The sequence below is a fragment of the Triticum aestivum genome, chromosome 1B (assembly GCF_018294505.1).
Source record: "Triticum aestivum cultivar Chinese Spring chromosome 1B, IWGSC CS RefSeq v2.1, whole genome shotgun sequence".
Taxonomy (NCBI): Eukaryota; Viridiplantae; Streptophyta; class Magnoliopsida; order Poales; family Poaceae; genus Triticum; species Triticum aestivum.
The window spans coordinates 673,350,232-673,377,627 of NC_057795.1; the positions used below are offsets into that span (position 1 = coordinate 673,350,232).

General features: G+C 50.7%; 2 protein-coding genes and 1 long non-coding RNA gene across 3 annotated transcripts; 2 read left to right on the forward strand and 1 right to left on the reverse strand.

Annotated features, from left to right (window-relative positions):
* Positions 1-340: 340 nt before the first annotated feature.
* On the reverse strand, positions 341-1,282 carry LOC123099699 (uncharacterized). Its single transcript, XR_006448216.1, has 2 exons — positions 1,021-1,282; positions 341-942 (listed from the first exon to the last, which is right to left on the reverse strand). It is a non-coding gene; the product is annotated as an uncharacterized lncRNA (long non-coding RNA).
* A 1,853-nt stretch (positions 1,283-3,135) lies between these two features.
* LOC123147721 (fatty acid amide hydrolase) lies at positions 3,136-9,389 on the forward strand. Its single transcript, XM_044567015.1, has 19 exons — positions 3,136-3,448; positions 3,552-3,661; positions 3,906-3,966; positions 4,096-4,292; positions 4,693-4,822; positions 6,291-6,368; positions 6,540-6,687; positions 6,776-6,964; positions 7,055-7,126; positions 7,233-7,275; positions 7,379-7,450; positions 7,544-7,624; positions 7,745-7,848; positions 7,950-8,042; positions 8,205-8,273; positions 8,355-8,419; positions 8,535-8,596; positions 8,672-8,767; positions 8,952-9,389. Exons 1-19 carry the CDS (start codon positions 3,349-3,351, stop codon positions 9,012-9,014), a joined length of 1,833 nt encoding a protein of 610 aa, XP_044422950.1. The 5' UTR covers positions 3,136-3,348; the 3' UTR covers positions 9,015-9,389.
* Positions 9,390-10,846: 1,457 nt separating this feature from the next.
* LOC123099707 (DELLA protein SLR1-like) lies at positions 10,847-12,694 on the forward strand. The gene has a single exon (XM_044521816.1). It carries the CDS (start codon positions 10,875-10,877, stop codon positions 12,360-12,362), a length of 1,488 nt encoding a protein of 495 aa, XP_044377751.1. The 5' UTR covers positions 10,847-10,874; the 3' UTR covers positions 12,363-12,694.
* Positions 12,695-27,396: the final 14,702 nt, after the last annotated feature.

The following is a 27,396-nucleotide window of genomic DNA, read 5'->3' on the forward strand; positions in this document are numbered from 1 at the left end:
GACTGAGGAGAGCGAGGACGAAGATGATATCTTCATGCCGCCGCTTCCGGGTTCTGCATCGTCAAAGGGCAAGAGTTCTGCATCGTCCAAGGGCAAGAGTACTGCATCCTCGAAGGGCAAGAGTTCTTCATCATCCAAGGGTAAGAGTTCTGCATCCTCAAAGGGCAAGAGTTCTGCATCGACGGAGGATGACGATGATGCCTTCATGTAGTTTTTAAGCTGTATTCCAGTTGTACCGTTTAATTCAGATGTACTTGCATTATTAGTTTGTACTCTCTTATTGTAAGGCATTATGTTCTATCTTAATTTCATTTTATAGTTGTTGCACGATGCTCGATAATTAGTGGAGGGAAAGAAAATGCCACTACTTTATTCTAAAACTATATATTTTTTCCATCACGACAAGGTACAACTGAAAATAAGATACAACACGATAAGGTACAACTGAAAATAAGATACATCGTAGAATTTAAATAAAGCTACATTTAACTACTGAAATGAAGCTACATTAAACTGTAGAAATAAAGATACAAATGATTGCGAAATTTAAAATACTACCACAGGAATCTACTGAGTCCAACGTGGATATTTTCCTTTTCCATCGCCAGCTTCTTCTGCTGCCTTGGCCTGACGAGCCCTTTCTTTCTTTCTCTGCCTCTCCGCCTCACGAGCCTCCTTTCGCTGTCGTTCCTGCTCCTCCATGCGACGAGCCTCTTCCCTGTTTTTCTTTCCCATTTTCTCAAAAAAACGGTGTTGCTCCGCATAGTATTCTTTTAACTCTCTCTCTTGCTCCGCTTTCTCCTCAGCTTCCGCCTTCTCGCGTCACTCTTCCGCAAATAAACTATTCCACGCACGGCGACTTCTTTCACGAATCTCAGTCACTGCCCAAGCCGGCTTCTCCGTGTCAATCCAACGATAGTACATGCACAGACGCGGAGGAGACTACAACAAGAAACAAGAATGTTACTAAAGAATCAATGAAAATACCAACAATATCTATTCGTGATGGTTAAACCATACCGGAGGCTTGTCGTACTCTGAAATAGCTACGGCAGGATCTTCCTCATAATTGGCGCACATGAAAAACTTCATGCCCAACCAATCTGAAAAATCCGTCACCTCCTTCACCTTGCAAAGATCGCCACACCAACACCGCAGGACTACCACCCCAGGTGGCAAACTTGCAGTCTTCATTTTCCTCGGCCTAATGCTTTGATCCGAACAAGGCAAACTCATATCGACTGAAAAAAAATGTGTACACACTTTGCGCACTGGCGATTTCTAGGATGGCTGGACGAGAGCCTCGGTGTCTTCTTTTATAGGCTCAGACGATTAATGATGGCGAGAAAATAAGCGAGAACAGAGGAAATTAGGCGGGATATTTTAGGATCCCTGTACTGTCGGCACTACAGAACCAAAAGCAGGCATCAGTGTCCATATCCCCGCGCGGAAATCACGCTCTTGGGTGCTGTCACCTCACCTGCAGCAGCAATTTTCAAAGCATGGGAATGAGCATCATTTGCCACAGTTCTCATGTCGGTCACACTGCAGATTCTCGCAGTGCCGTCGCATCCGCTAACGCAAAAGAAGCAAAAGACAGAGTGATTCCCGCACGTGAAATTCGTCGTCCTCCGCGCCTGGGAACCAGCCCTGTTAGCAACAGTAAAATTTGTCCTGGCAAAGCAACAAAACTGACGCCGCACGAGAATCAGCGCCTGAAAAAGAGTACGCGCACGGGAATCAGCGCCTCAAAGCAGCGCTGCCGCCTCACCTAGTGGCGGCCGGGCCCGCTGTCTCGTCGCGCGCGCAGCAGGCCGTGTTGGCCGGGGAGCGACAGCGGCAGCGGCGGCCGCCTCACCTGGTGGCGGCCGGGCCCACCTGACCCGGCCCGTTACGTCGCCGCACGACGAACTGTGCACGCACCGTTATACACCGGGCTGCCGCCTCGTGTTGTGGCGGCCGGGCCCGCCGCCTCACGGCGTGGCGGCTGGTGACACGTGTCGCCTGCCGCGCCTGCCGCCACTAGTGAGGGGGTCTCTTTTGTTAATTTCGTCCGCAGGGGGTCTTTTTTGGCAATTCCAGTCGGCAGAGGGTCTCTTTCGACAAAAAATCGTGGTACTAAGCTTTGATTTGACAGCTGGGCATTACGCAATTCTTAGACGGAAGACGTAGATAAAACGGGGGCCTTAGAAACTGCTGTGCCAATTAAGCGAATACAGTTCCAGACCAATGGTCTTGATCGTATCGGCGAAGCAATTTTTTTTTTGGCGAGAAAACATATCGACCAAGCATATGTCCGTCTTGTGCATACGTGCGACTAAATTTTTTTATCATGAGTTGTTATAATTTTGATGTACTTGTCATCTAAAGTGACGTAGTTCTAGAAATTCTCTCATTGATAAATTATTCCGTTATTATCAGTATTTCCTTGGTGCCTAACACGACTTTGAAATTAGTTATAAAAATCTCATAACCCTGGTAAATTATTACCTTTATTATTTTTTCATTTATGGCGTTTGAAGTGACGCCAAAACTGAGTTCATTCCTTGAATTCCTCGAGAAGTTTATTTCCTGAAAATTTCCGTTAACACATTCTTTAGTACGTCTGCAAGAAAGAGTGATGCTGCCAGGTTAAGAAAACAAACATAAGGATAAACATATTTAAATCAAGGTTAGAAGGGTTGATGGTGATCCACAAGGCAACGCAAACCTTGGCCTCGCCGGAAGTTACCGTTGGGAACCACGCAACCGTTTTCGTCCCCGCCAAATCTCCAACAAGAGGAAAAGTAAGAGGGGACCCGGGTCCCGGGTCCGGTCGGGCCGTAGCAGCAAACCCGACCCGACTTGACACCACATGCCCGGGCCGGGCCGACTAGTCAAACCAGTCCTCCCGCTCCTACTCTGACCCTACCCAAACTCGCCGGCGCCGCCGCAGGAGCCATGCATGCTCCACCCTCCAACCACCTTGCCTTGCATCCCACGGCCGCCGGCGGCGCCGCCGTCCTCCGGTTCCCGAGCAAACCGGGTCTCCGCCCACCCAGACCCGTCACCCGTGCCCCCACCCAGAAAAGGAGGACTCGCTTTCACTCGCTCGGTCGTCTAGAAGTTTTCAATCAATCCGCCATCGCTCATCTTTTTGTCCTCCGGTAAATAATAAACCACCTCTCTCCCTCCCCTCCCTCCTCGTTGTCGTCGTCGTCCTCCTCCTCCTCCTCCTCATCGGCGCCCGGCAGTATATAACCGCCAATTCTATCTTTCTCGGGACTCCTCGGGATTCTGCCAGACAGACACCGCTCTTGTCCTTTCTATCTTTCCTGGGCTCCTCGGGACTCAGACACCGCTGCTGCCATGGGCCTCTTCGGCTCCTCGGCCAAGGTCTACCGGCCGGCGCCGGAGGTCGACCTCGGCCCCGGCAGCGCCGAGCTCTACATCAGCCCCAATGTCAAAGGTTCGGCTCGGCCCCTCAATTTCGCTCAATCATGGCCTCATGGGATTACTCGTCCTCCTCTCTTCTTGCTGCTGAATTCTGAATTGTGAATTCCGTTGACCAGCTCCGCGGGTCGCCGGCATGCTGGTGAAGATCTTCGTGTGGGTCCTGGAGATGCCGGTGGTGGGCTGGGTCCTGCTCCACATCCTCAAGAAAGACAATCTCATCAACAAGGTGCATGCACTTCACTTGTGATGAACGCTTCTCTTTTTTTTCCCAGCCTGAGCCTCGCAATTCTAGTAATCCTCACCTCCACATGCATGTGGATGATGATGTTGTTCACCTGTAACCATTGATCAGTACAGTTTCACCGAAACAATCTCTGGACAGACAATTCACTCTTCTGTGCTGTGATATTTTTACCTTTTGCTGAAATGCTCTGCTTCTTCTCTGACGCTCTGCTCTGCTCTGTGCGCAGCTTGTCTCCGAAGCCGAGATCCCTGAGCCGCCACTGTTCACCTCGACCCACCGCTGGGAAGGTTCTCCCTGCTGCACTGCACTCTGAAAAGCACCAAATTCCTTCCTTGATCAGTGTCTGTCAGCACCGAAGTTTCATCCTGATTGATTCTGATTCAGAAAAACCGTTTGCTGCTGTTGCCGCAATGCAGACACCCCGGAGCAGAACGTCAGCCTGACCAAGCCCGGCCTGTCGCCCGCGGAGCGCGTCCGGGAGGCCGTCGACTGCCTCCCCGCGCGCCTCGAGTCGACGCTCGCCGCCGATGCGCCGCCGTCGTCCAGCCTGAAACGCTGGACGATCATGGACTTCTCAAGGGCCTACAGCTCGGGAGAGACCACGCCTGTCCAGGTCCGTTCTAGGTCTGCATGCATTGCTGTTGTTGACAGCAGGTGTAAGGTTCACACAGTAATTCCTTCCTCATTTTTCGAACGGCACTTTTATTAACTCAAAATGTAGCGTCCACTGGATACAATCACATTGGGCGACACCCGTCCTCTGCATAGTTAGGATGCACACTGCCAATATGAACATGTTCGGCACAAAAGTAAATAAATAAAAATGACATATTGGCAGCAGTAAAGTCCTAGGATTAATAGTAATTCGTTCCTCATAAAATGTAGAGGGGCCATGGCTAGTGAACTGTAGAGGGGCCATGCAGGGCTGAGCCTGCACTCTCTTAATTACTGCATGATGTATGGCCGCTGGTAAGTGAATTATGGAGGATGAGCAAGGGCACAGTGTTTTGCAGGTGGCCAAGAGGTTCCTGGCCGCAGTGAAGGAGTCCTCAGGCCCTACCATGAACATGGCCTTCTTCATCAGCTGCAACCCTGAGGACGTCTTGAAGCAGGCCGAAGAATCCACCCTCAGATACCAGACAGGTAAAAATCAAACCCGCGTTTTATATTTTCACACGGCGCATCAATCATCAAATTATATCAGATCGAACAGAGCACGATGGCGCAAACGGAAGCATAGAAAACAGAGCATGATGGCAGAAACAAAATACCATTTACCCATCCAATAAATTACCTCAACCAAGAGCCAACAGAGCTAGGGATGAACTGTGAACTGTTCTCAACCAACAAATCACCTTTCCCTTTCTTGTCTTGGTTCTTACCCTCTTTTTTTTGCTTTGACATGAACCCATCACCAACCAAACTGGGCACCCACTTGGTACCAACCAAGGGATACATAGACATACACCCCATCCAAGAACACATCACAACCAGAACCTGACCAACAAGTTGCTGAGTTTTTCAGTTTTGACCTCTGGTAACACAAAGCTTATCCATCCTATTAGCTGAAAAAACTTATCCCGTAGATAAATTGATTGATCGTATAGAGGAAACGGAACGGCGAGTGAAGGGAGCTGGTCGAATAAATGTTATTGGTTACATGTCGTTGTCTAGGAGACAACGAGGGGCTGCGAGTGGCTACAGCTTTAGCATGGCAAATGTCGCATTCCGGGGGATTTTTATTCTGTTTTGCACAGTGGGAAATGATTGATTGCGTAAGTGTGACAGGGCACACATGTAGTTTTTGAAGGGTTGGAATTTTAGAGGATTTTGAAGATGTTCAGTTGAGTTGGACATGGTTGTAGAGTTCGACACCACATGGAAAAAGGACATTTTCATCTAGATTGGACCATCTCTCTTCAAATTCGTACTAAATTCTCCTCATTTCGACAGGCTATTCTGTGTTGCACTACTAGCAGTATTATTAGCAACGAGTTGGGATTTGTGCGATGATTGTTCTACCCGCGTGCTGAAGATCTCAACATTTATTACGCAACCAATATGTTAGTTGTTAGCGCATGTGATTGCAGCTCAATCAGTGCTTCGGCAGGAGTTATGTCTAGAGATCTCAGATTTCGTGTTAGGTCATGTAGCCTCGTGGGTACGGAGGGAGGAAAGAAAGAAATACCTTGTGTGCGTGAAAAAATGCAGAACAGATCCTGATCTCCGTTAACTGAGAAGAAAATTATGCACCAGTCAAAACATGCTCTGCACATACACGATTACTGGTATACAATAGCTAGCATAAGAGCCGCATCACATTGGCTTACTCATATCCAATTTGTTTGCCAGTAAAGTTACAGTTTTTTTATTAGAACAGTAAAATTACAGTCAGGGTGGTGGGTTTGTTCTCACTATCTGGCAATTCAATTGCTGTTAAGCCCCTGCTTGGACTGGGTGTAACTTTTTGCGTGCTCCCATATATTTGGCTCTCTATCTGCCGGACTGGTTACCGTTCTTGAAATTAATGGGCATGTATACCCTTTAGGTTTTCACTCACTTGTCAGATTTTCATTCACAGTTTCCATTTTTGTACCTGAACCGCATGCAGGGACACCGCTGTCAGTGATGGACGGCGTGCTGGTGGCGGTGAAAGACGAGATCGACTGCCTGCCCTACCCCACCACAGGTAACGGCATCGATGGCACTGCGCACCTTAATAAGTTTGCTGCATGATTTTGTTTCAGGGTTCAGACGATCTCATTCACATTTCAGTCAGTCACGGATGGATGATTTTGGGATGTTTTTCTTCTTTCTGAAACTGAAAGCAGCAACGATGACGGTTTGAATGCATGTGCAGGCGGGACGCGGTGGCTGGGGAAGGCGCGGCCGTGCGAGGCGGACGCGGCGTGCGTGGCGCAGCTGCGCGCATGCGGCGCCGTCCTCGCCGGCAAGACCAACATGCACGAGCTCGGCGCCGGCACCAGCGGCATCAACCCGCACCACGGGTACGTTGCTGCGCGCCATCCCCACGAGCCACGTCTCCTAACTAACCCCCATGCCTCGTGCGCGTGCTGACGGCGTTCATGGGTGCAGATCGGCGAGGAACCCGTACAACGTCGGCAAGGTGGCCGGGGGCTCCTCCAGCGGCTCCGCCGCCGTGGTCTGCGCTGGCCTCTGCCCCGTCGCGCTCGGCGTCGACGGAGGAGGCTCTGTCCGGATGCCGGCAGCTCTGTGCGGCGTGGTCGGCTTCAAGCCCACCGCCGGACGCCTCTCCAACGCCGGGTACGCCGTGCACTATCTACCATCGCCGTTGTGAAATCAACATTTCGAGACCTTGACACTGATCTGTGTACGAGTGCAAATATTTTCCAGAGTTCTTCCACTGAATTGGACGGTCGGGATGGCGGGGATCTTGGCAGGGACAGTGGAGGACGCCGTCGTAGCGTCAGTGACCACTCTCTCTCTCTGTCACACAAACTGCTGATGTCAATCTTGCTGATCTGATAAGTAAAACAGGAATTAAATGTCTTGTTTAATTTGTCAATTTCAGTTACTCGGCCATTGTTGATCAGTCCCAACCATCTTACTTGCGGGTAAATCAAACGGCTCTTGCTACTTCAAGTCCCTATATTTACCTCCACAGCATTCATCGTTCAGTAATTGTTTTTGAATTGCTGACAAGCCCCTGTTGTGCAGCCTGAGCTGAATCTGCCTATGCTGACGTCGACACCCTCGATTAGCAATGTCAGGCTAGCAAAATATGGAAAGGTAACGAGTGCCTCCACCAGTCAAGCAGACACCATGTTATTTAAGCTTCCTCAACTCACAGTGAGCTCATTAACACTATGATTTTTTTTACAGTGGTTTAACGACAGTTCCGAGGACATCAGAACCTGCTGTGACAAAGCTCTTCAGACACTGCACGCACAATACGGCTGGGAGGTAAGGAATTGTTAAGATCCTGCGGTGGCATTTCTCTCAAGAACCCCCATGATATCTTCAAGTTTGCCGGTGGTTGGAGGGTTTTTTGAGTTGTTCTTGTGATGATTTCTTGGCTGCTAGACTCTGGATGTGACGGTCCCTGAGATTGAGGAAATGCGGCTCGCGCACTACGTGACGATCGGATCAGAATGCACTGCTTCGCTTGCAAAGTATCTCGACAAACTGTAAGCCACTGAAATTACTTACTGCTATTATTCTTATTTGCATTTGAAATGCGTACAGCTTGTGGCTGAACTGACTTGGCATGCCGGGTGAACTATGCCAGGAAGAGGTCCGAGATCGGGTGGGACGTGAGAGTCGCGCTGGCTGTCTACGGGTCATTCAGCAGCAGAGCTTACCTGAACTCACAACGACTCCGGTGCGCTGTCATTTTGCAAGATAGTCTTTTTTTAGTAAATATAGCAGTATTACCTTCTTGGGATAGTGCACAGATATTTAAATCGTTGTAGTAACATTGAATGCTCTGTTACTATTTATTCATGGTTGGTATAATCTGATATCTGGCCACGGGATTTTTCAGGAACCGTCAGATGTTCTTTCACAAAGAGATCTTCAAGACAGCAGATGTCATCGTCTCGCCGATGACTGGGTATTTACTTTCAGTTCATCACTCCTGCAATACACACAATAAAATCTAGTGTTCATTATAGATTATCAACCCCTCGTGCAGTGTGACTGCCTACACACTACAAGATGACGCGCTAAGCAGTGGTGAACTCGACTACATAAACGGAGGTAGCTACTAAAAAACAGAATTCAGCAAACAGTTCCAGAAGCCGCGTTTCCTAATTTCCATGTTTCTTGCGTGAGCTAATTCCCTAACTTGGTGCTCTGTTTTCTCCAATCAAAGCCGCGTTGATTCGGTACTCGATAGCAGGGAACTTCCTTGGTTTGCCGGCGATAACAGTCATGGTAACAGATCTCTAAACATGTTCTACCTTCTTCAGAAAAGAATCTACACATTGCGATAACAAGTTAACATGCCAGGTTGGGCAAGATAAGGGCGGGCTGCCCATAGGTCTTCAGTTCATCGGCAGGCCGTGGTCCGAGGCGACTCTGCTCCACATCGCATTCGCAATGCAGGCAAGATTCAACTTTTTGTCCAAAGAAACAACTAAATGCGGAATCCTTTACTCCCTTTTCTTCCAGATCCTGAAAAGAAATAACCGTTTACTACGAAATCTCTGCATTCCATCCGTTGTTTCGACAAAAACAGATTTTGTTATACTGATCACTGAAACGTCCCGTGGCTTTACGTTGGCTGCAGGAAGCCTGCAGCAAGAACCACAGGAAACCTGTGGTGTTCTATGATCTCCTCAAGAAAGACTGAGAGATTGACCAGACAGAAAAGCACAGAAACGGCGTCAACTCATCGTTTCGATCAAGTCTCTAGTATATTGATTGCCCATGAATCTGTATTGATTGTTCATGCTCCAGTTCAAGGATGTATTTTCTGGTTAGGAAATGGTAGATGCATATGTGGTTATTATGCTTTCCAGTTTGCTGATGAGCTATCTTTTTCAAACATGGAATAGATTTATAGTGTAATCAATCTCTTGTCATGCCATCTTGTGAAGTGATCAGTAAAAGTGTAGCCCATCTCTATATCAGTTGTCCAGTACTCACAGTTGTATCTTTGATACATCTTGGAGAGCATTCTCGTTTGGAAATTTAGCTGGAAGCTATAAAGCTATGCTAAGTTTAATTGCCTTGAGTAATCTGGAGTAACCAATTTATGCATGTCCAGTGTTAAATTTGTCTTGGTATTTTTTCCGCTTAATTTGTCTTGTTTTTGGTTCAGATGTTTGGCGACCATCTTTTTTTCTTGAGTTAAAGCCACCTATAATCCTCCCCGGTAAAATTTTTAACTGCCCAAAATTTGAGCAGGATAGGCGAGCTCCCAAAACGGTACGGAGACATGACTTTTTGTCATTCATTTATTACTTAAGAATAAAAAGCTTGACCATTTTTCTAGAAATACACAAGTAGAATATAACATATTAATCACGTAAGTATTTTAGACAAACTACAATTTTTCCACTTGAACCACACACACATACAAAAATGCGAATTTGCACATTTAAGCACAAAAACACTCCTTGATATTACTCCTATAAAGGATGTGGAGTACCCGCCTCGTGGGGCTCTTCGAGGGCGAATAGAGCCTCCAGGCCATCCACTGCTGGGTGGCTCGCGGCGGGAGTTTCTTGAGGCGGCTCTGTGCTGTCTGATTTGCCTGGACAACGCGTGCCCGGGTGACACAGCTGGAGTGTCATAAGGTCCAGTACGCTGGCATCGCCATCCATCCGTCCATCCATCGACATGCGCTAGTGATTATTTTAATTGTAAATTTAATATTCTAAATTTGGAAATCGACCATTGCGATAGTGATTATTTTCAACTATCTATTAAAAACAATTAATTCCAAAATTAATAGTGCGGTAGAGTTTAATTTAGTAATTTAATAAGATATTTTCATATCCAGCGTCACGATACGCAGTTTACTAGATTATTAAATCTAGACCTAATTTAGGAATCAATCTTTTGCCATCAATTATTTTTATCAATTTATTAAAATAATTCCAAAATCGACAATAACTATTTTCTTGCTGGAATCGACGGTCACTGCAGGGATTAATTTCATGAATTAATTGATATCAATCCTGAAGACCGAAAACGTATGCACTTACGTCACTCGTGCCATGCCGGGCTCGGGCCCGGGCCCTAGTTTTCGACCCGAGGCCCGGGCCAGAAGTGTGGAAAAAAAGCTTGCACATCTGTGTGTGTGTGTGTTTTTAGAAATTTCAAGAATACACATATGTATTCTAAAAACAAATAAACTAATATGTTTTTCAGTTCCTTTTTTCTAAAACGGAATGGTTTTCTCAGTCCCAAGCATGCCATGATCATATTGGGCTTGGTGTAAGCCCAGCCCAAACCCCAGCCCGGCCCGACCCAGCTGTATGCCCCCCGTCTATTGTGAACCATCCAATTTGCTTCCCCAACCCCCGCCCGCACATCCACGGTTTCCCGGACGCCATCAAAATGCTTCGCTACGGCGCTATCCCCACCTCCACGTGTCCACCCAATCGGCGCTCTCCACACCTACAAATATGCCCAAAGGATGGACATGGACGCTCACACACAGCCAGCACTCACAGCCTTCACGCAGCTCGCCCGCGAGGAACACATGGCCCATTTCGCCTTCAGCTGGCAGGGCATGGAACCCGCCCCCGCCGCCTCCCTGTCCGGCGCCGGTGCTACGCTGCCTCTCCACTCTGTCCAGGGCGCCGCCGCCGCGAGGAACAGCGCTGACGCCGCGAGGAACAGCGCTGACGCCTCGTACTGCCCCGACCCGGCTACGTACGCGCCCGCAGTCCTGGCCACGGTCCCGCCGACCATTGCGGAGGCGGGAGCGAAGAGGCGCCAGGATGCGGAGAACATCGCGCTCTACCTCATCCACATCCTCCACAAGTGCGCTGAAGCCATCGAGGCGGGCGACTATGCGGTCGCGGCCGGCAAGCTCTCCGAGGCGCGCACGATGCTCGCGACGTCTGTCTCGACGACCACTGGGATCGGCCGTGTCGCCAGCCACTTCGCCGCCGCGCTGGCCCATCGCCTCTTCCCGGCGTCCCCGCACTCCTCCTTCACGCTGGACGCCTCACCGGAGCGCGCCGGCGAGCTCTACCGTCAGTTCTATGACGCGGGGCCATACCTCAAGTTCGCACACTTCACGGCCAACCAGGCCATCCTCGAGGCGTTTGAGGGCTGCGACCGCGTGCACGTCGTGGATCTCGCCATCAAGCAGGGCGTGCAGTGGACAACCCTCATCCAGGCCCTCTCCATCCGTCCCGGCGGCCCGCCGTCCGTCCGCATCACCGGCATCGGCTCCGCGCCCGCCGTCGACGAAGCTGGCCTCCGCCTCGCCGAGCTCGCGCGTGCCATGAACGTGCCCTTCTCGTTTCAAAGGTTCACCGACGATAGCCTGGACCAGCTCAAGCCATGGATGTTCCAGGTCCTGCCCGGAGAGGCGGTGGCCGTGAACTCCATCTGCCAGCTCCACCGCCTCCTGGTGGACCCGGACGCCGCGTCCACGTCTCTCCCCACGCCCATCGACGTCGTGCTCGGCTGGATCGCGTCCATGCAGCCCAGGGTTTTCACGGTCGTGGAGCAGGAGGCGGACCACAACAAGCCGAGGCTGCCGACGCGGTTCGAGAACGCCATGTTCTACTATGGCTCTGTGCTCGACTCCATGGAGGCCATGTCCGCGAGCCGCGGCGGCGTCATCGGCAACGGAGCCGGCGCCGACGCGTACGTGCAGAGGGAGATCTTCGACATCGTCTGCGGCGAGGGCAGCGCCCGCACCGAGCGCCACGAGCCGCTCGCATGCTGGTGCGCTCGCCTCTGGCGGATGGGTCTCACCCACGTGCCGCTGGGTCCGAGCGCAGCCTATCAGGCGGCCAAGCTTGTCCGCATGTACTCCACCGCCGGGTTCCGCGTCCAGGAGATCGGCGGCTGCCTCTCGCTCATGTGGCACGAGCGGCCCCTGTTCACGGCGTCCGTTTGGAGCGCAATGCCCGCAGATGGCGCCGCCGAGGAGCGCGCCGACAAGCACAAGCTGAAGATGAGCATCGGCGAGAGTAGCAGCGGCCACCTGCCGGACGCCGGGGCGCAGTGAAGGAGCGCAGCATGCATGCATGGTGGTTTGGATAATGGTTAAGGGAGGCAGATCGTCGATCGAGTTTAGTTTGTCAGTTAGTCGGAGCTTATGCTGCAGCCATGAGTCAGCCAGTCGTCAAAGTGTCGTGAGATTCAGATGGGTCTAGGACAATAAAGTGTCGCTCTCAAAGTATGTGCGAGAGATAGTGTCGTTATTCCTTCCTGGTTTTATCTATCGAACAGTTAATTTGCTTCATCAGTTGTAAGTAGATCATGGTTGTTTGCTACTAGTTCATGTTGAAGATACATGTGTGGATGCCATGGCACCTTTCCTTGTTGGGGTCAGCAAGACCGATATATATCTTTGCGCAATTGATCTTTGCGCGTAGGCTGGTAGGGCCTGGCCTTTTGCGGCTTCTCTTCTCCGCAGCATGCATGCAACATGCAGCCGAGCTGACCCCCATAATAAAGGTCAGTACGCTGCATCGCATGCAACGCCATCCAACCGTCCATCCATCCACATGTGCTGGTGATTATTCTGATTGTAAATTTAACATTCTAAATTTGGTATCAGTAATGCTACACGTACAAATGAGTTACAAGGTTTTACAAAAAGGGTTAACTAGATTGGTCAATAGGTGGGGAGGCGGCCCACCCTCCCCTGAAAACCAGGGGAGGGGGCAAGTTTGTGATTGGTTGGTAGATAGAAAGAGTTTGTAAACTTATGTATTTGTTTGTATGTCTAGCATTTTTGATTTGGAATCGACCACTGTGATAGTGATTATTTTCAATCATCTACTAAAACTAATTTATTTCAAAATTAACAGTGCGGTCGAGTTTAATTTAACAATTTAATTAAAAAATTCATATCGAGCGTTATGATACGGAGTTTTACTAAATTATTAAATTTGGACGTAATTTAGGAATCAATCTTTTGCGATCAACTATTTTTAGTAATTTATTAAAATGATTCCAAAATCGACAATAACTATTTTCATGCTGGAACCGATAGTTCCCATAGGGATTAATTTCATGAATTAATTGATATCAATCCTGAAGACCTAAAGCGTATGCACTTACGTCACTCGTGTCATGCCGGGCTCGGGCTCCGGCCCTAGTTTTCGGCCCGAGGCTCGGGCCAAAAGTGTGGGGGGAAACGTGTATATCTGTCTGTATGTTTTTAGAAATTTCAAGAATACACATATGTATTCTAAAAACATAAACTAATATGTTTTTCAATTCTTTTTTCTAAAACAGAATGGTTTTCATTGTCCCAAACATGCCATGATCATATTGGGCTTGGTGTTAGCCCAGCACGAACCACGGCCCGGCCCGACCCGGTTGTATGCCCCCGGTCGATTGTGAACCATCCAATTTGCTTCCCCACCCCCGCCCGCATATCCACGGTTTCCCGGCCGCCATCGAAACGCTTCGCTACGGCGCTATCCCCACCTCCACGTGTGCACCCAATCGGCGCTCTCCACACCTACAAATACGCCCCAAAGCATGGATTGGACGCTCACACATAGCCAACACTTGCAGCCTAGCCTAGCACTCGCAGATTTCACGCAGCTCGCCCGGGAGGAACGCATGGGCCATGTCACCTTTGGCTCGCAGCGCATGGAACCCATCCCCGCCGCCACCCTGTCTAGCGCCGGTGCTAGGCTGCTTCTCCACTACGTCTAGGGCGCCGACGCCGAGTACTGCCTTGACCCGGCCACATATGCGCCCGCAGCCCTGCCCACGGTCTCATTGTTATGTCTCCAACGTAACTATAATTTATTAAGTATTTATGTCATGTTTACAATAATTTTATACGGTTTGGGTGTAATTTTATATGATTTAAATGGACCTAACCTGGACTGACGTTGTTTTCAGCAGAACTACCGTGCTGTTGTTTTTTGTGCAGAAATAAAAGTTTTCAGAATTGGACGAAACCTTTTGACGATTTTTTGGATGAAAAGAAATGATAGAGCAAAGAACCACCAGAGGGAGGCCCCCTCCTGCCCACAAGACACCAGGGCACGCCAGGTGGTGGGCCCCTCGTACCCCATCTCAGCGTGAAACTGACGCCAAAAAATCCTATAAATACATAACCCCAGAAATAACTCTAGATCAGAAGTTGCGCCACCACAAGTCTGTGTAGCCACGAAAAGTCAAACTGGACCCTGTTCCGACACTCTGCCGAAGGGGGGAATTATCACCGGAGGCCATCTTCATCATCCCGGCGGCCACCATGATGGGGAGGGAGTAGTCCACCCTCGGGGCTGAGGGTTTTTATACCAGTAGCTTGATACGTCTCCAATGTATCTATAATTTATGAAGTATTCATGTTGTTATATTATCATTCTTGGATATTTTACAATCATTTTATAGCAACTTTATATCATTTTTTGGGACTAACCTATTGACATAGTGCCCAGTGTCAGTTCCTATTTTTTGCTTGTTTTCTATATCGCAGAAAATCAATACCAAACGGAGTCCAAATGCAGCTAAACTTTTTGGTGAGAATTTTTATGGACCAGAAGACACAACTTGGGCCAGAGAAATACCAGAGGGGTGCCCCGAGGGGGGCACAACCCACCTGGGCATGGTGGGTTGTCCCCACCTCGGTGGCCTCCGGCATCGCCTCTTCGCCCTATTCCCAAATATTTCAAAAACCCTAGGGGAGTCGATAGATCAGAAGTTTCGCCGCAAGCCTCTGTAGCCACAAAAAATTAATCTAGACCCCATTTTGACACTCCGACGGAGGGGGAAATCATCACCGGTGTCCATCTTCATCATCCCGGTGGCCACCCTCGGGGCTGAGGGTTTGTACCAGTAGCTATGTGTTTAATCTCTCTCTCTCTCTCTCATGTTCTTGAGATGTCATGATCTTGATGTATCGCGGGCTTTGTTAATATAGTTGCATCATATGGTGTTTCTCCCTCTCTATCTTGTTGTGATGAATTGAGTTTTTCCTTTGAGATTTTATTTTATCAGATTGAATACTTTGATGGATTTGAGAGCACTTGATATATGTCTTGCATATGAATACCCACGGTGACAATGGGGTATTGATACGTCCATTTTGCATCATGCTTTTATATCAATATTTATTGCATTATGGGTTGTTATTACACGTTATATCACAATACATATGCCTCTTCTCTCTTATTTTATAAGGTTTACATGAAGAGGGAGAATGCCGACAGTTGGAATTCTGAACTCGAAAAGGAGCAAATATTATAGACCTATTCTGCACAACTCCAAAAGTCCTGAAACTTCATGGTGATCAGTTTTGGAATAAATAAAAAATATTGGGCAAAGAAAGCACCAGAGGAGGGCCACCAGCCAGTCACGAGGGTGGAGGGCGTGCACCATACCTCGTGGGCCCCCTGGCAGGCCCCCGACTCCCATCTTCTGCTATATGGTGTCTTTTGCCCTGGAAAAAAATCAGAGAGAAGCTTTCGGGGTGAAGCGCCGCCGTCTCGAGACGGAACCTAGGAAAGAGCAATCTAGGGCTCCGGCAGAGCTGTTCTGCCGGGGAAACATCCCTCCAGGAAGGGGAAATCATCGCCATCGCTGTCGGTGTCAAAACCGGCAGATCTCGGGTAGGGGGCCCAAGCTGTGCGTCTAGAGATCGATGGTAACAGGGAGTCAGGGGACACGATGTTTACCCAGGTTCGGGCCCTCTTAATGGAGGTAAAACCCTACTCCTACTTGATTATATTCGATGAGTATGAATATTACAAGAGTTGATCTACCTCGAGATCGTGATGGCTAACCCTCGATGTCTAGCCTATGAAGATTCCGATGATGATGAGTTACCCTCTACAGACTAACCCCTCCAGTTTATATAGACACCGGAGGGGGCCTAGGGTTTGTACAAGGTCGGTTGATCAGGGAAGGAAACCTCCGGACTCTATCTTTGCCGTCCACGTATTTAGAAGTCCCATCCGGACACGGTCGATGATCTTCAGCTTGATCCTGTACGGCCCATGCAGCCTGGCCCATATTCCTAGACTGGACACCTGAGGACCCCCGAATCCAGGACTCCCTCAGTAGCCCTTGAACTTGCCTTGAATGTCGATGTAGTATGCGGGCGCAAGTCTTCGGCTTTGCAAGGCGGGTTCCCTATTATACTCCGGATTGACGATACAGTCCAACATCGGTTTCCGCGCCTAGTCTTTATGATTTCTCCCCGTCGTGCCTCGATTTCCACGCGTCTGAGTGAATGCGAAGGGTCCATTATCCCTGTATTTTAATATTCCTGGCAGGCACAAGCCGCACCTATAAAACGAGGCGAGATCTTCAAACCGTCATCTCGCATCACACCAAAAGGAACAGAGCAAGCCATGGAAAACTTGAGACCATGGTGAGTGCCCCCGGTTCCACCTCGCGTCCTCATCGCCCTCAAGACGGGGACTGGCAGAGTTGCTCTGTATCTCACCTTCAGCTCAGTCAACTCCAAACGCAAGGTTATCTCCCTCCCCTAGATCTAGTCTCCGTACGGGCGGGGTTAACCACTATAGGTGCTGATGCATTGGCGGGGAATTTCCCCAATCCCAGTCACCGGGAGAGGGTGTGCTTCACCTCGTTCCTTTTGAGGGGCGTGGGATTCCTGATCCATCCCTTCCTTAGGGGCCTACTGGAACACTACGAGATCCAGCTGCACAACCTCACACCAGGTTCTATTTTACATATCTCTGGTTTCGTCGCTCTTTGCAAATTGTTTTTGGGTTGCGAGGCTCACTTTGAACTATGGAAAAAGTTCTTCTGCCTTGTCCCTGCCATCAGGGCGGCGGGTCTATTTTTGAAGTGGGCGGCGCCGAAGTATGGCGTATAGCCGGATCCGGCTACCCCGTTGGGACTCCGAAGAAGGGATCTGCCGAATGGTCTTTCGAATGGTTCTATATCGATGATGTACCTGTTCCGGACCCTGTTCGGCGCGGACTGCCAGAATTTTCCAGCGCCCCCTTGAAGAAGCCATATAGCTGGCGTCCCAAGTCCCCTGCCCAGGAAGATAGTGCGGAAGTGATGAGATTGGTAAATAAAGTCAAGGTACTAACCCATCCCGTGCTCTCCATAGTGGAAGTTATGGCCATTGCGACACACAGATGCATCCAGCCACTTCAATCCCGAGTAACCCCCTTATGGCACTATAATGGGGAGGATGACGCATCCCGCTATAGGTGAAAGGGTCCTGATAGTCAAGCCGCATTACTCGCGGCAATGGCCGACCTTTATAAAGGAGAAGCATAAGACTTCCTTAGTTTAAATTGCTGAGAGTCTTACTCCATGTATACCCCCATTGAATGGGTAAGTTTTCTAACCGTTCAATGTTTTTTTACTCATTGAGATGCATTAACTAAATACACTGGCTTTAAATAGTCATGGAAGCAAATTGTCGAGAACATTAACTGCCCCCCTCCCCAGCCGGAGGATCATGATCACAATGAAGACCCCGGATCCCATGAGGATCCGGACATATTTGTAGAGTTTGAAGATGGAGTCTACTATCAGGCGAGCCTTGACGGCTCGGAGGTGGCCATTATGGCTGACTACCCCCACCTCTACCCCTTCGTGAAGGTAAGTATTCAGAAATTGTATTTTTAGGGAAAGGGATACTTCTGCTCGTCTCTTCATCCTCCGCATTGGACCATGTTTCGCAGGATCGGCGCTCAGCAAGCCGTACTCAAGGGAGGGCGACCAAGAAAAGGTCAGCACCTTCGCGGAAGGGTCGTGCAAAGCAAAAGGAGGTCGGTAGCACCATTGAGCCTGCTCCACCACCGAAAAGGTATATTCCTCTTTTTAATATTCGGTCGTGAAGCCGGACTGTCATTCGAATCCTTTTTGTATCATCGCAGGAGGGGTATATGGCGAACCGTGGGTAAAAGCCCAGCTAGGCGAGCTGTGGCTAATCCGGCGCTGGAGATACCAATCGGGACGGGTGTTGGAAATATGTCCTAGAGGCAATAATAAAAGGATTATTATTATATTTCTTTGTTCATGATAATTGTATTTTATTCATGCTATAATTGTATTATCCGAAAATCGTAATACACGTGTGAATACATAGACCACAACATGTCCCTAGTGAGCCTCTAGTTGACTAGCTCGTTAATCAACAGATAGTCATGGTTTCCTGACTATGGACATTGGATGTCATTGATAACGAGATCACATCATTAGGAGAATGATGTGATGGACAAGACCCAATCCTAAGCATAGCACAAGATTGTGTAGTTCGTTTGCTAGAGCTTTTCCAATGTCAAGTATCTTTTCCTTAGACCATGAGATCGTGTAAATCCCAGATACCGTAGGAGTGCTTTGGGTGTACCAAACGTCACAACGTAACTGGGTGACTATAAAGGTATACTACGGGTATCTCCGAAAATGTCTGTTGGGTTGACACGGATCGAGACTGGGATTTGTCACTCCGTATGACGGAGAGGTATCTCTGGGCCCACTCGGTAATGCATCATCATAACAAGCTCAAAGTGACTAAGTGTCTGGTCACGGGATCATGCATTGCGGTACGAGTAAAGTGACTTGTCGGTAACGAGATTGAACGAGGTATTGGGATACTGATGATCGGATCTCGGGCAAGTAACATACCGATTGACAAAGGGAATTGTATACGGGGTTGATTGAATCCTCGACATCATGGTTCATCCGATGAGATCATCGAGGACCATGTGGGAGCCAACATGGGTATCCAGATCCCGCTATTGGTTATTGGCCGGAGAGCCGTCTCGGTCATGTCTACGTGTCTCCCGAACCCGTAGGGCCTACACACTTAAGGTTCGGTGACGCTAGGGTTGTAGAGATATTAGTATGCAACAAACCAAAAGTTGTTCGGAGTCCCGGATGAGATCCCGGACGTCACGAGGAGTTCCGGAATGGTCCGGAGGTAAAGAATTATATATGGGAAGTCGAGTTTCGGCCATCGGGAAAGTTTCGGGGGTGACCGGTATTGTATCGGGACCACCAGAAGGGTCCCGGGGGTCCACCGAGTGGGGCCACCTATCCCGGAGGGCCCCATGGGCTGAAGTGGGAGGTAACCAGCCCCTGGTGGGCTGGTGCACCCCCCCTTGGACCCCCCTTGCGCCTAGGGTTGGGAACCCTAGGGGAGGGGGCGCCTCCACTTGCCTTAGGGGCAAGGCACCCCCTTGGCCGCCGCCCCCCAGGAGATCCCATCTCCTAGGGACGGCGCCCCCCCTGGGGACCCTATATATAGAGGGGGGAGGGAGGGCAGCTGCACCCTTAACTTGGCGCCTCCCTTCCCCCTTGCTACACCTCTCTGTCCCGCAGATGCTTGGCGAAGCCCTGCCGGGATCCCTGCTGCATCCACCACAACGCCATCGTGCTGCTGGATCTTCATCAACCTCTCCTTCCCCCTTGCTGGATCAAGAAGGAGGATACGTCACGCTGACTGTCGGTGTCAAAACCGGCGGATCTCGGGTAGGGGTCCCGAACTGTGCGTCTAGGCGGATGGTAACAGGAGACAAGGGACACAATGTTTTACCCAGGTTCGGGCCCTCTTGATGGAGGTAAAACCCTACGTCCTGCTTGACTGATATTGATGATGTGGGTATTACAAGAGTAGATCTACCACGAGATCAAGGAGGCTAAACCCTATAAGCTAGCCTATGGTATGATTGTTGTTCGTCCTATGGACTAAAACCATCCGGTTTATATAGACACCGGAGAGGGCTAGGGTTACATAGAGTCGGTTACAATGGTAGGAGATCTACATATCCGTATCGCCAAGCTTGCCTTCCACGCCAAGGAAAGTCCCATCCGGACACGGGACAAAGTCTTCAATCTTGTATCTTCATAATCTTGGAGTCCGGCCGATGATGATAGTTCGGCTATCCGGACACCCCCTAGTCCAGGACTCCCTCAGTAGCCCCTGAACCAGGCTTCAATGACGACGAGTCCGGCGCGCATATTGTCTTCGGCATTGCAAGGCGGGTTCCTCCTCCGAATAATTTATAGAAGATTGTGAACACCAGGATAGTGTCCGGCTCTACAAAATAAATTCCACATTCCACCGTAGGGAGAATAATATTTACACAAGTTCAATCTGCTGACGTATTTTGTGGCGTGACGTCACACCACAACCAAGCCTTTACTTGAATCGTTTTTGTTATACCACCTCAGCGCGTTTAGCGAAGCGGTTTCCTTGGCACGTCTTGTCGAAGTAGAGATCGTGTTCCCCTTATTCCGGGATTCCCATCAATACGGACTTGGGTCACCCAACCGCGCCATTGATTGCGGCGCTTGGGAGAAAAGCGAGTTTTACCAGGCCGGCGGGGACGCATAGTTTCGTCCACCCATATATAAGGGGATAAGGATCCACCTTTTTACCTGCGCCTTCTTCCTCCTTTGCTTATCCATCTCCGCGCACTTGAGCTCCACCGCCCAAGTCCGCACATCTCACCTCAACCTTCTCCAACTATGTCCGGAGCGGGAGGCAAGTGGATGGCCTCCTCCGTTACGGAGGGGCACATCAAGAAGCTGCGCAGTGCCGGATATCTGTCCAGCGACATCGCGCACCAGCTCCCCGACGAGGGGCATCTCATCCCCACCCCCGGGCCCCATGAGAGGGTGGTATTCCTTCCCCATTTCCTCCACGGACTGGGCTTCCCACTTCACCCCTTTGTCCGGGGGCTCATGTTCTACTACGGCCTGGATTTCCATGATCTGGCCCCGAATTTCATCCTCAACATCTCGGCGTTTATCGTCGTGTGCGAGGCTTTCCTCTACATCCAGCCCCACTTCGTCTTGTGGCTCAAGACCTTCAATGTCAAGACGAAGGTTGTGAAGGGCAGACAAGCGGAGTGCGGAGGCTCCATGGTGGGCAAGATGCCCAACGTTACTTGGCTTGAGGGCGCCTTCGTGGAAACCATCAAGGGGTGGCAATCAGGGTGGTTCTACATCACCGAGCCGCGTGACCCTAAATGGGCAGCGGCTCCCGAATTCAGATCTGGCATCCCCACACGGCTCACCTCTTGGAAAGAGAGTGGCCTGACCTGGGGCGATTCGGAGGAGCTGACCGGACTCCAAGCCTGCGTCCAAAAGCTAGTGAACAAGAAGCTCAAGCTTGTCAACGTAGTCCAGGTCATGCTCATCCGCTGGATTCTCCCGTGCCAACAACGGGCCTTCAAATTGTGGGAGTTTGATCCGTCCCAGCACCAAACCTTGAGCAAGCTCTTCGACACTACGTACGGAGATGCCTGGAAGGTGCTGTTTAAGGGCGCCGAAGCTCCCGCATCCGCTACCGAAGATCGCGGATTCAGCTTGCAGCGCCAGGCTAGCGAGGTAAGCGATTCTACCCTTTACAGGACACTTGTTTTCCATAGTTTGACTCTATGCGGGATCCAAAGTCCCTCTCCTTTGATAGGACTGGCTGAAGAAGGCCGAGCGGACGAACTGTCCGGCCCCTTTGCCAGAAGACCCAGCGGACGCCCGCTTAACGGGGCTGCTGGTTCCGGCACCCCACGTGGTGCCGGAGAAGAAGGCCAAGAAGAAGGCCACAGACACTCGAAAGAGTTCCCGTTTTCAAGTGTTATCGAACTCATCGTCCGATGATTCCAAGGCGGACTCCTCCCACGAGGACGAGGAGGAGAAGAAAGAGGCCTCTCCCCCAGCGGGGGGAGGGAAGAAAAGGAAGGCCTCCCCAACGAGGGAGGCCGAAGGGTCCAAGAAGGGAAGGACTCTTCCCCCGGACTATTCCGCCAACGCCGGTGACGACGACGAGGATTGGCCTTCAAGGGCCAAGCCCCTAGCGAGATCGTAAGTATCCGGACTTCCGAATAACTTCATAATTTTTCTTTTCGCCACACGGTGTCTTTCTAATGCCGCATACAACCCTGCAGTCCGCCCAAGGACGATCTTCCCGCTTCGTCGAGCGGGTCCTTGGGTACGTCGGATGTGAATAGTACTTCACTTCCAACCGCCTCCACCCCCCGTGACGCCGACGATGCCGAGGTGGGATCCCAGAGAGGGACCCACCCAGAGGAGGAGGCCCCGGAGGTGCCACAGGGCAACCTCTCGGACTTCGTACCGGACTCCGCACCGGAACCTGTAGTGGTTCCGGAGTCCGGCAGGCGGCCCCTTCGTAAGAAGGGCAAGACCGTGACGCCAGCGGCCTCTGTCCAACCAGAGGCGCCGGATAACTTGCTGGAGGCGCTCAACGGCGCTTCCATTGAGGAGGAACACCGCACTGTCATGAGCGCGGTGATTCAGAAGGTTCAGCTCGCCAAAAGCGGGCTGACCGAAGCCTGCAGCAGCCTTCTAACAGGCTTTGAGGTAAGAATATTAATATATGTAAAATAGTACCGCATAGACAGTAGCCCCTGATGCTTGGTTCGGTGTTCGTAAAGAAAAGCCGGACTGAGGATCTAAAAAGATATACGCAGGAGTCTTAAAAAATATGTCAATAAAGGATTGTAGGCGGCGCTGCTGACCTCTACCGCACTGACTACGGAGGTCGATGCTTTGAAGCAAAGCCTTGAGCGGTCCGAGAACGAGCTCGGCCGTGCCAAGAAGCAGCTCGAGGACAAGGAAGGTGAGTAACACCTTATTAAAGTTGTACCTTACAGAAAAGGATTTGGTTGCAAGAGAAATGACAAGGATAACGTGGGTACTTCAGGGGCCACGAACGAGGTGGCAACCCTGAAGGAGGCGGTGTCCACGGCCGAACATAATGCGGCCGTGGAGCGTACTGGGCGAGAGAAGCAGGAGGCGCGGGTGGTAGAGGTACAACAAGAGCTCCAGGCTCTCGTGGAAAAGCATGAGAGTTTGGAGCGCGACTCGAAGACTCAAGAGTCCGAGCTTGCATCGGCTCTTGAGAGTGCCAAAGCCGCTAAGGCCGAAGCCCACAAGGCCCTTCAGGAAATCGAGGCGTTGAAGAAAATAGCGGCGGGTAAGGCATTTTTCATGCAAAGCAAGCATGTGAATGTGAATTACCTGTTACTTACCCGAATTCGGAGCTCTCCAGGAGCGTTCGCAGATCTGCCCCGCAGCGTGTCCGATGCTGCCGCTTTCTACAGGGCCGAGGAGGGGAGGTCGACGGAGAAGGTCTTCTGGTCTCATATGCTGAGGCCGGACATCCGGTGCCCCTTAGCGACCAGCTGAAGCAGCTGGTCGAGCTCCACAAGGTGGCCGAACAGGCCATGAGGGGCCTCATAGTTCGGCTGTGGCCCAAGGAGGCCATGCCTGGGAGCTACTTCGGCCTGGTGTGGCGGCTGGTGGATGCTTGTCCATGGGTTGAGGTCATCAAGCAATCCGCCTGTATTGAAGGTGCCCGTCGGGCCCTTGCCCGTGCTAAGGTGCACTGGGGCAAGATGGATGCTGAGAAGCTTGTGACGGACGCGCCACCGCTGGGCAAGGAGTATCGCACGCCCGAGATGTATTATAAGGGTGTCCTGAAGGGTGCCCGCATTATTGCGGGTGAGTGCTCCAAAAATGTAATATTTAAGTAGACTCGCATTTTGTTATCCTGTGCGCTGAAAACTTTGTTCATATGTGCTAAGCAACGCTTGTTGATTTAAAATATTACCTTCTGTGCGGCTGTTTATCAAATCTGAGAGATGGCAAGTCATCGGCTTCACCCCCCATGCCACGAGTGCTGGGGTGTTCGGGATAAATTTGAGCACTCTTGTTCCCATATTTGGGTCCATCTAGGGAGGCGCTCAACACAACGAACGAGGCAACCGGACTTATAATGCTTGAACACTCTCACTTAGCCATAGAATTCTATAATTTTAAATTTCGGTGAAGCCCCTTGTGTTTGGAAGGCCGAATTCGAGGCGCTATCCACATCTGGGCCGGACAAAGCCGGTTCTTCGCTCTAAGCGGCATAAGTCTTTAGGGACTCGAAAAAACCTCTCGAACAGTGACCGGCTCTCGCGACATCATGACGGTCAGTTTCAGCTTTCTCCACTGAGGCGCTCGCCCAGCTCAACTGGGGCGCAATCGCAGTGGTTCTCCCAGTGCTACCTTAGCCGATACAACGGAACGTAAGGAACCAAAACATGGGAGCCAGGCAAACCCAACTATTGACCCAAGACATGATTCGGAGCCGACGCATATAATGCTATAAGTTCGGGGTGCCGCACTTGTGAAAGTGTTCGGACTTATCACACCATAATGTGGGGAACTTAAGCCCCTGGTGTATTTAGCCGTACCAAAGTGTATGGATGCGACATGTCATAAATGAACATATGTATAAGAAAGGAATGCAATTGTAAGCAAAAAGGTGTTGCATTGTTTATTCAAGAAGTACTATCATGAATGCAGAACGATACAAGTAGTGCGGTAAGCAAGGGATGGGACTATTAAACATGTCCCCCTCCAGGGGTAGGCTGCGGAATGGTGTATAAAACAGATTTAATGCTCGTAATGGAGACCACCTGGATATTCGTCGTAGGCTTTCTCCTTCCCTGGCTGTTGCATCGTGAGTTCGGCCGGTCTACTGCCGGACAGGGCCTCTGGTGAACAGAGTCCTGTGGGTAAGAAAGAAAAAAGAAAAAAAGAATGACACACTTGGGAGCCCCTGGTGTGGTTAAGCCGCATTCTGGGCCTGTCGTGGTCGTGCCCCTCCCCCTATGCCCATGGTATCTCCAGAGCGTAATGATCTACGCGAAGGACCAGTCTTGCAATCTTGCGAGGGCTGGGGTTGGGGCCGCATTGCTACGCGTGCTCGGAACGTGCCAGGTGGTCTTGTTGTAGGTTACTCCGGGCACGTTTAGCCGTGTTTGGTCGCTTAACGGTCGGACTCGAGAATTGCCTTAAGAGGCTGCATTGTACTTCTGCCGCGAGAGCTGCTGTATGTTCCTCCGTTCGGAGGGAGCGTTCAGTGTTTCCGTTGACCGTGATGACTCCTCGAGGGCCTGGCATCTTGAGCTTGAGGTATGCGTAGTGCGGCACCACGTTGAACTTTGCAAACGCGGTCCGTCCGAGCAGAGCATGATAGCCGCTACGGAATGGAACTATGTCAAAGATTAACTCCTCGCTCCGGAAGTTATCCGGGGATCCGAAGACCACTTCCAGTGTAACTGAGCCTATACAATTGGCCTCTACACCTGGTATGACGCCTTTGAAGGTCGTCTTTGTGGGTTTAATCCTTGAGGGGTCTATGCCCATCTTGCGCACTGTGTCTTGATAAAGCAGGTTCAGGCTGCTGCCACCGTCCATCAGGACTCTGGTGAGGTGAAATCCATCGACGATTGGGTCTAAAACCAATGCGGCGAATCCGCCGTGGCGGATGCTGGTGGGGTGGTCCCTTCGATCAAAAGTGATCGGGCAGGAGGACCATGGGTTGAACTTCGGGGCGACTGGCTCCATCGCGTATATGTCCCTGAGTGCACGCTTCCGCTCCCTCTTGGGTATGTGGGTTGCGTATATCATGTTCACCGTCTGCCCTTGTGGGGGGAAACCCTTCTGTCCTCTATTGTTTGGCGGTCGGGTCTCTTCTTCGTCATCGCTATGCAGCCCCTTTCCATTGTTTTCGGCAATTAGCTTGCCTGCCTGCTTGAATACCCAACAGTCCCTGTTGGTGTGGTAGGCTGGCTTTTTGGGGGTGTCGTGTATCTGGCACGAGCGATCGAGTATTCGGTCCAAATTGGACGGACCCGGAGTAGTTCTTTTGAATGGCTTTTTCCGCTGACCGGGTTTGGAGCCTCTGAATCCGGCATTGACTGTCATATCCTCATTATTGTCGCCGTTAATGTGGCGTTTGTTCTTGTTGTGACGCGACCTGCCGTTGCAGTCCTTGGTATCCGGACTGCCAGAATTTTTGCTGAGGTTGTTGCTGCGGGCTAGCCAGCTGTCCTCTCCCGCGCAGAAGCGGGTCATGAGTGATGTGAGGGCTGCCATGGATTTCGGCTTTTCCTGTCCCAGGTGCCAGGCAAGCCACTCATCGCGGATGTTATGTTTGAAGGCCGCGAGGGCCTCCGCATCCGGACAGTCGTCGATTTGATTTTTCTTAGTTAAGAACCGTGTCCATAATTGTCTGGCCGATTCGTCTGGCTGCTGAATTATGTGGCTTAGGTCGTCAGCGTCTAGTGGTCGCACATACATGCCCTGGAAGTTATCAAGAAATGCGGCTTCCAGGTCCTCCCAACACCCAATTGATTCTGCTGGCAAGCTGTTAAGCCAATGCCGAGCTGGTCCTTTAAGCTTGAGTGGGAGGTATTTGATGGCGTGAAGATCGTCACCGCGGGCCATGTGGATATGAAGGAGATAGTCTTCGATCCAAACTGCGGGGTCTGTTGTGCCATCATAGGATTCAATATTCACTGGTTTAAACCCTTAGGGGATTTGATGATCCATTACTTCATCTGTGAAGCATAGTGGGTGTACGGCGCCTCTGTATTGGGCTATATCACGACGGAGCTCAAGCGAGCTTTGTCTACTGTGTTCGGCCCGGCCGGACTTGCTGTGTCTGGCGCGACGGTTGTCGTCACGTATCATGGGGCGCCCACGCGATCCGTAGATCGATCTTGATTGTCTTGCCTTATCCTCCGATATATCTTGCAAGTCCGGAGCGTTCCCCTGTGGCTTTGTGCTTTTCGAGCGATGCCGGGGTACGGTTCTAGTGGAGGGCCTAGAGCCCTCTCTGTCGCGGCCACGAGGTGGTCGGTCAACCGTATTGTGCGCTGGTGATGCAGGTTTATATGCCTCCTCTTCTAATCAGGGGAGCAACTTGCATTTGGGGTAGCTTTTGGAGGGGCGTTCGAGCTCATGCTCTTCGGCCGCAAGGACTTCAGTCCATCTGTCGGCTAGCAGATCTTGATCAGCTCTAAGCTGTTGCTGCTTTTTCTTGAGGCTGTTTGCCGTGGCCATAAGCCTGCGTTTAAAACGCTCTTGTTCGACGGGATCCTCAGGCACGACAAATTCGTCGTCGTCGAGGCTTGCCTCGTCTCCGGAGGGAGGCATGTAATTATCATCCTCTACCTCTTCGTCTGCCGCTCTCTCATGAGGGCTGGCTTCTCCGTCCTCCTACGCTGAATCTTGCTAGAGGGTGTTGTCTTTGGCACTGTCTGGGGTATTATTATCTC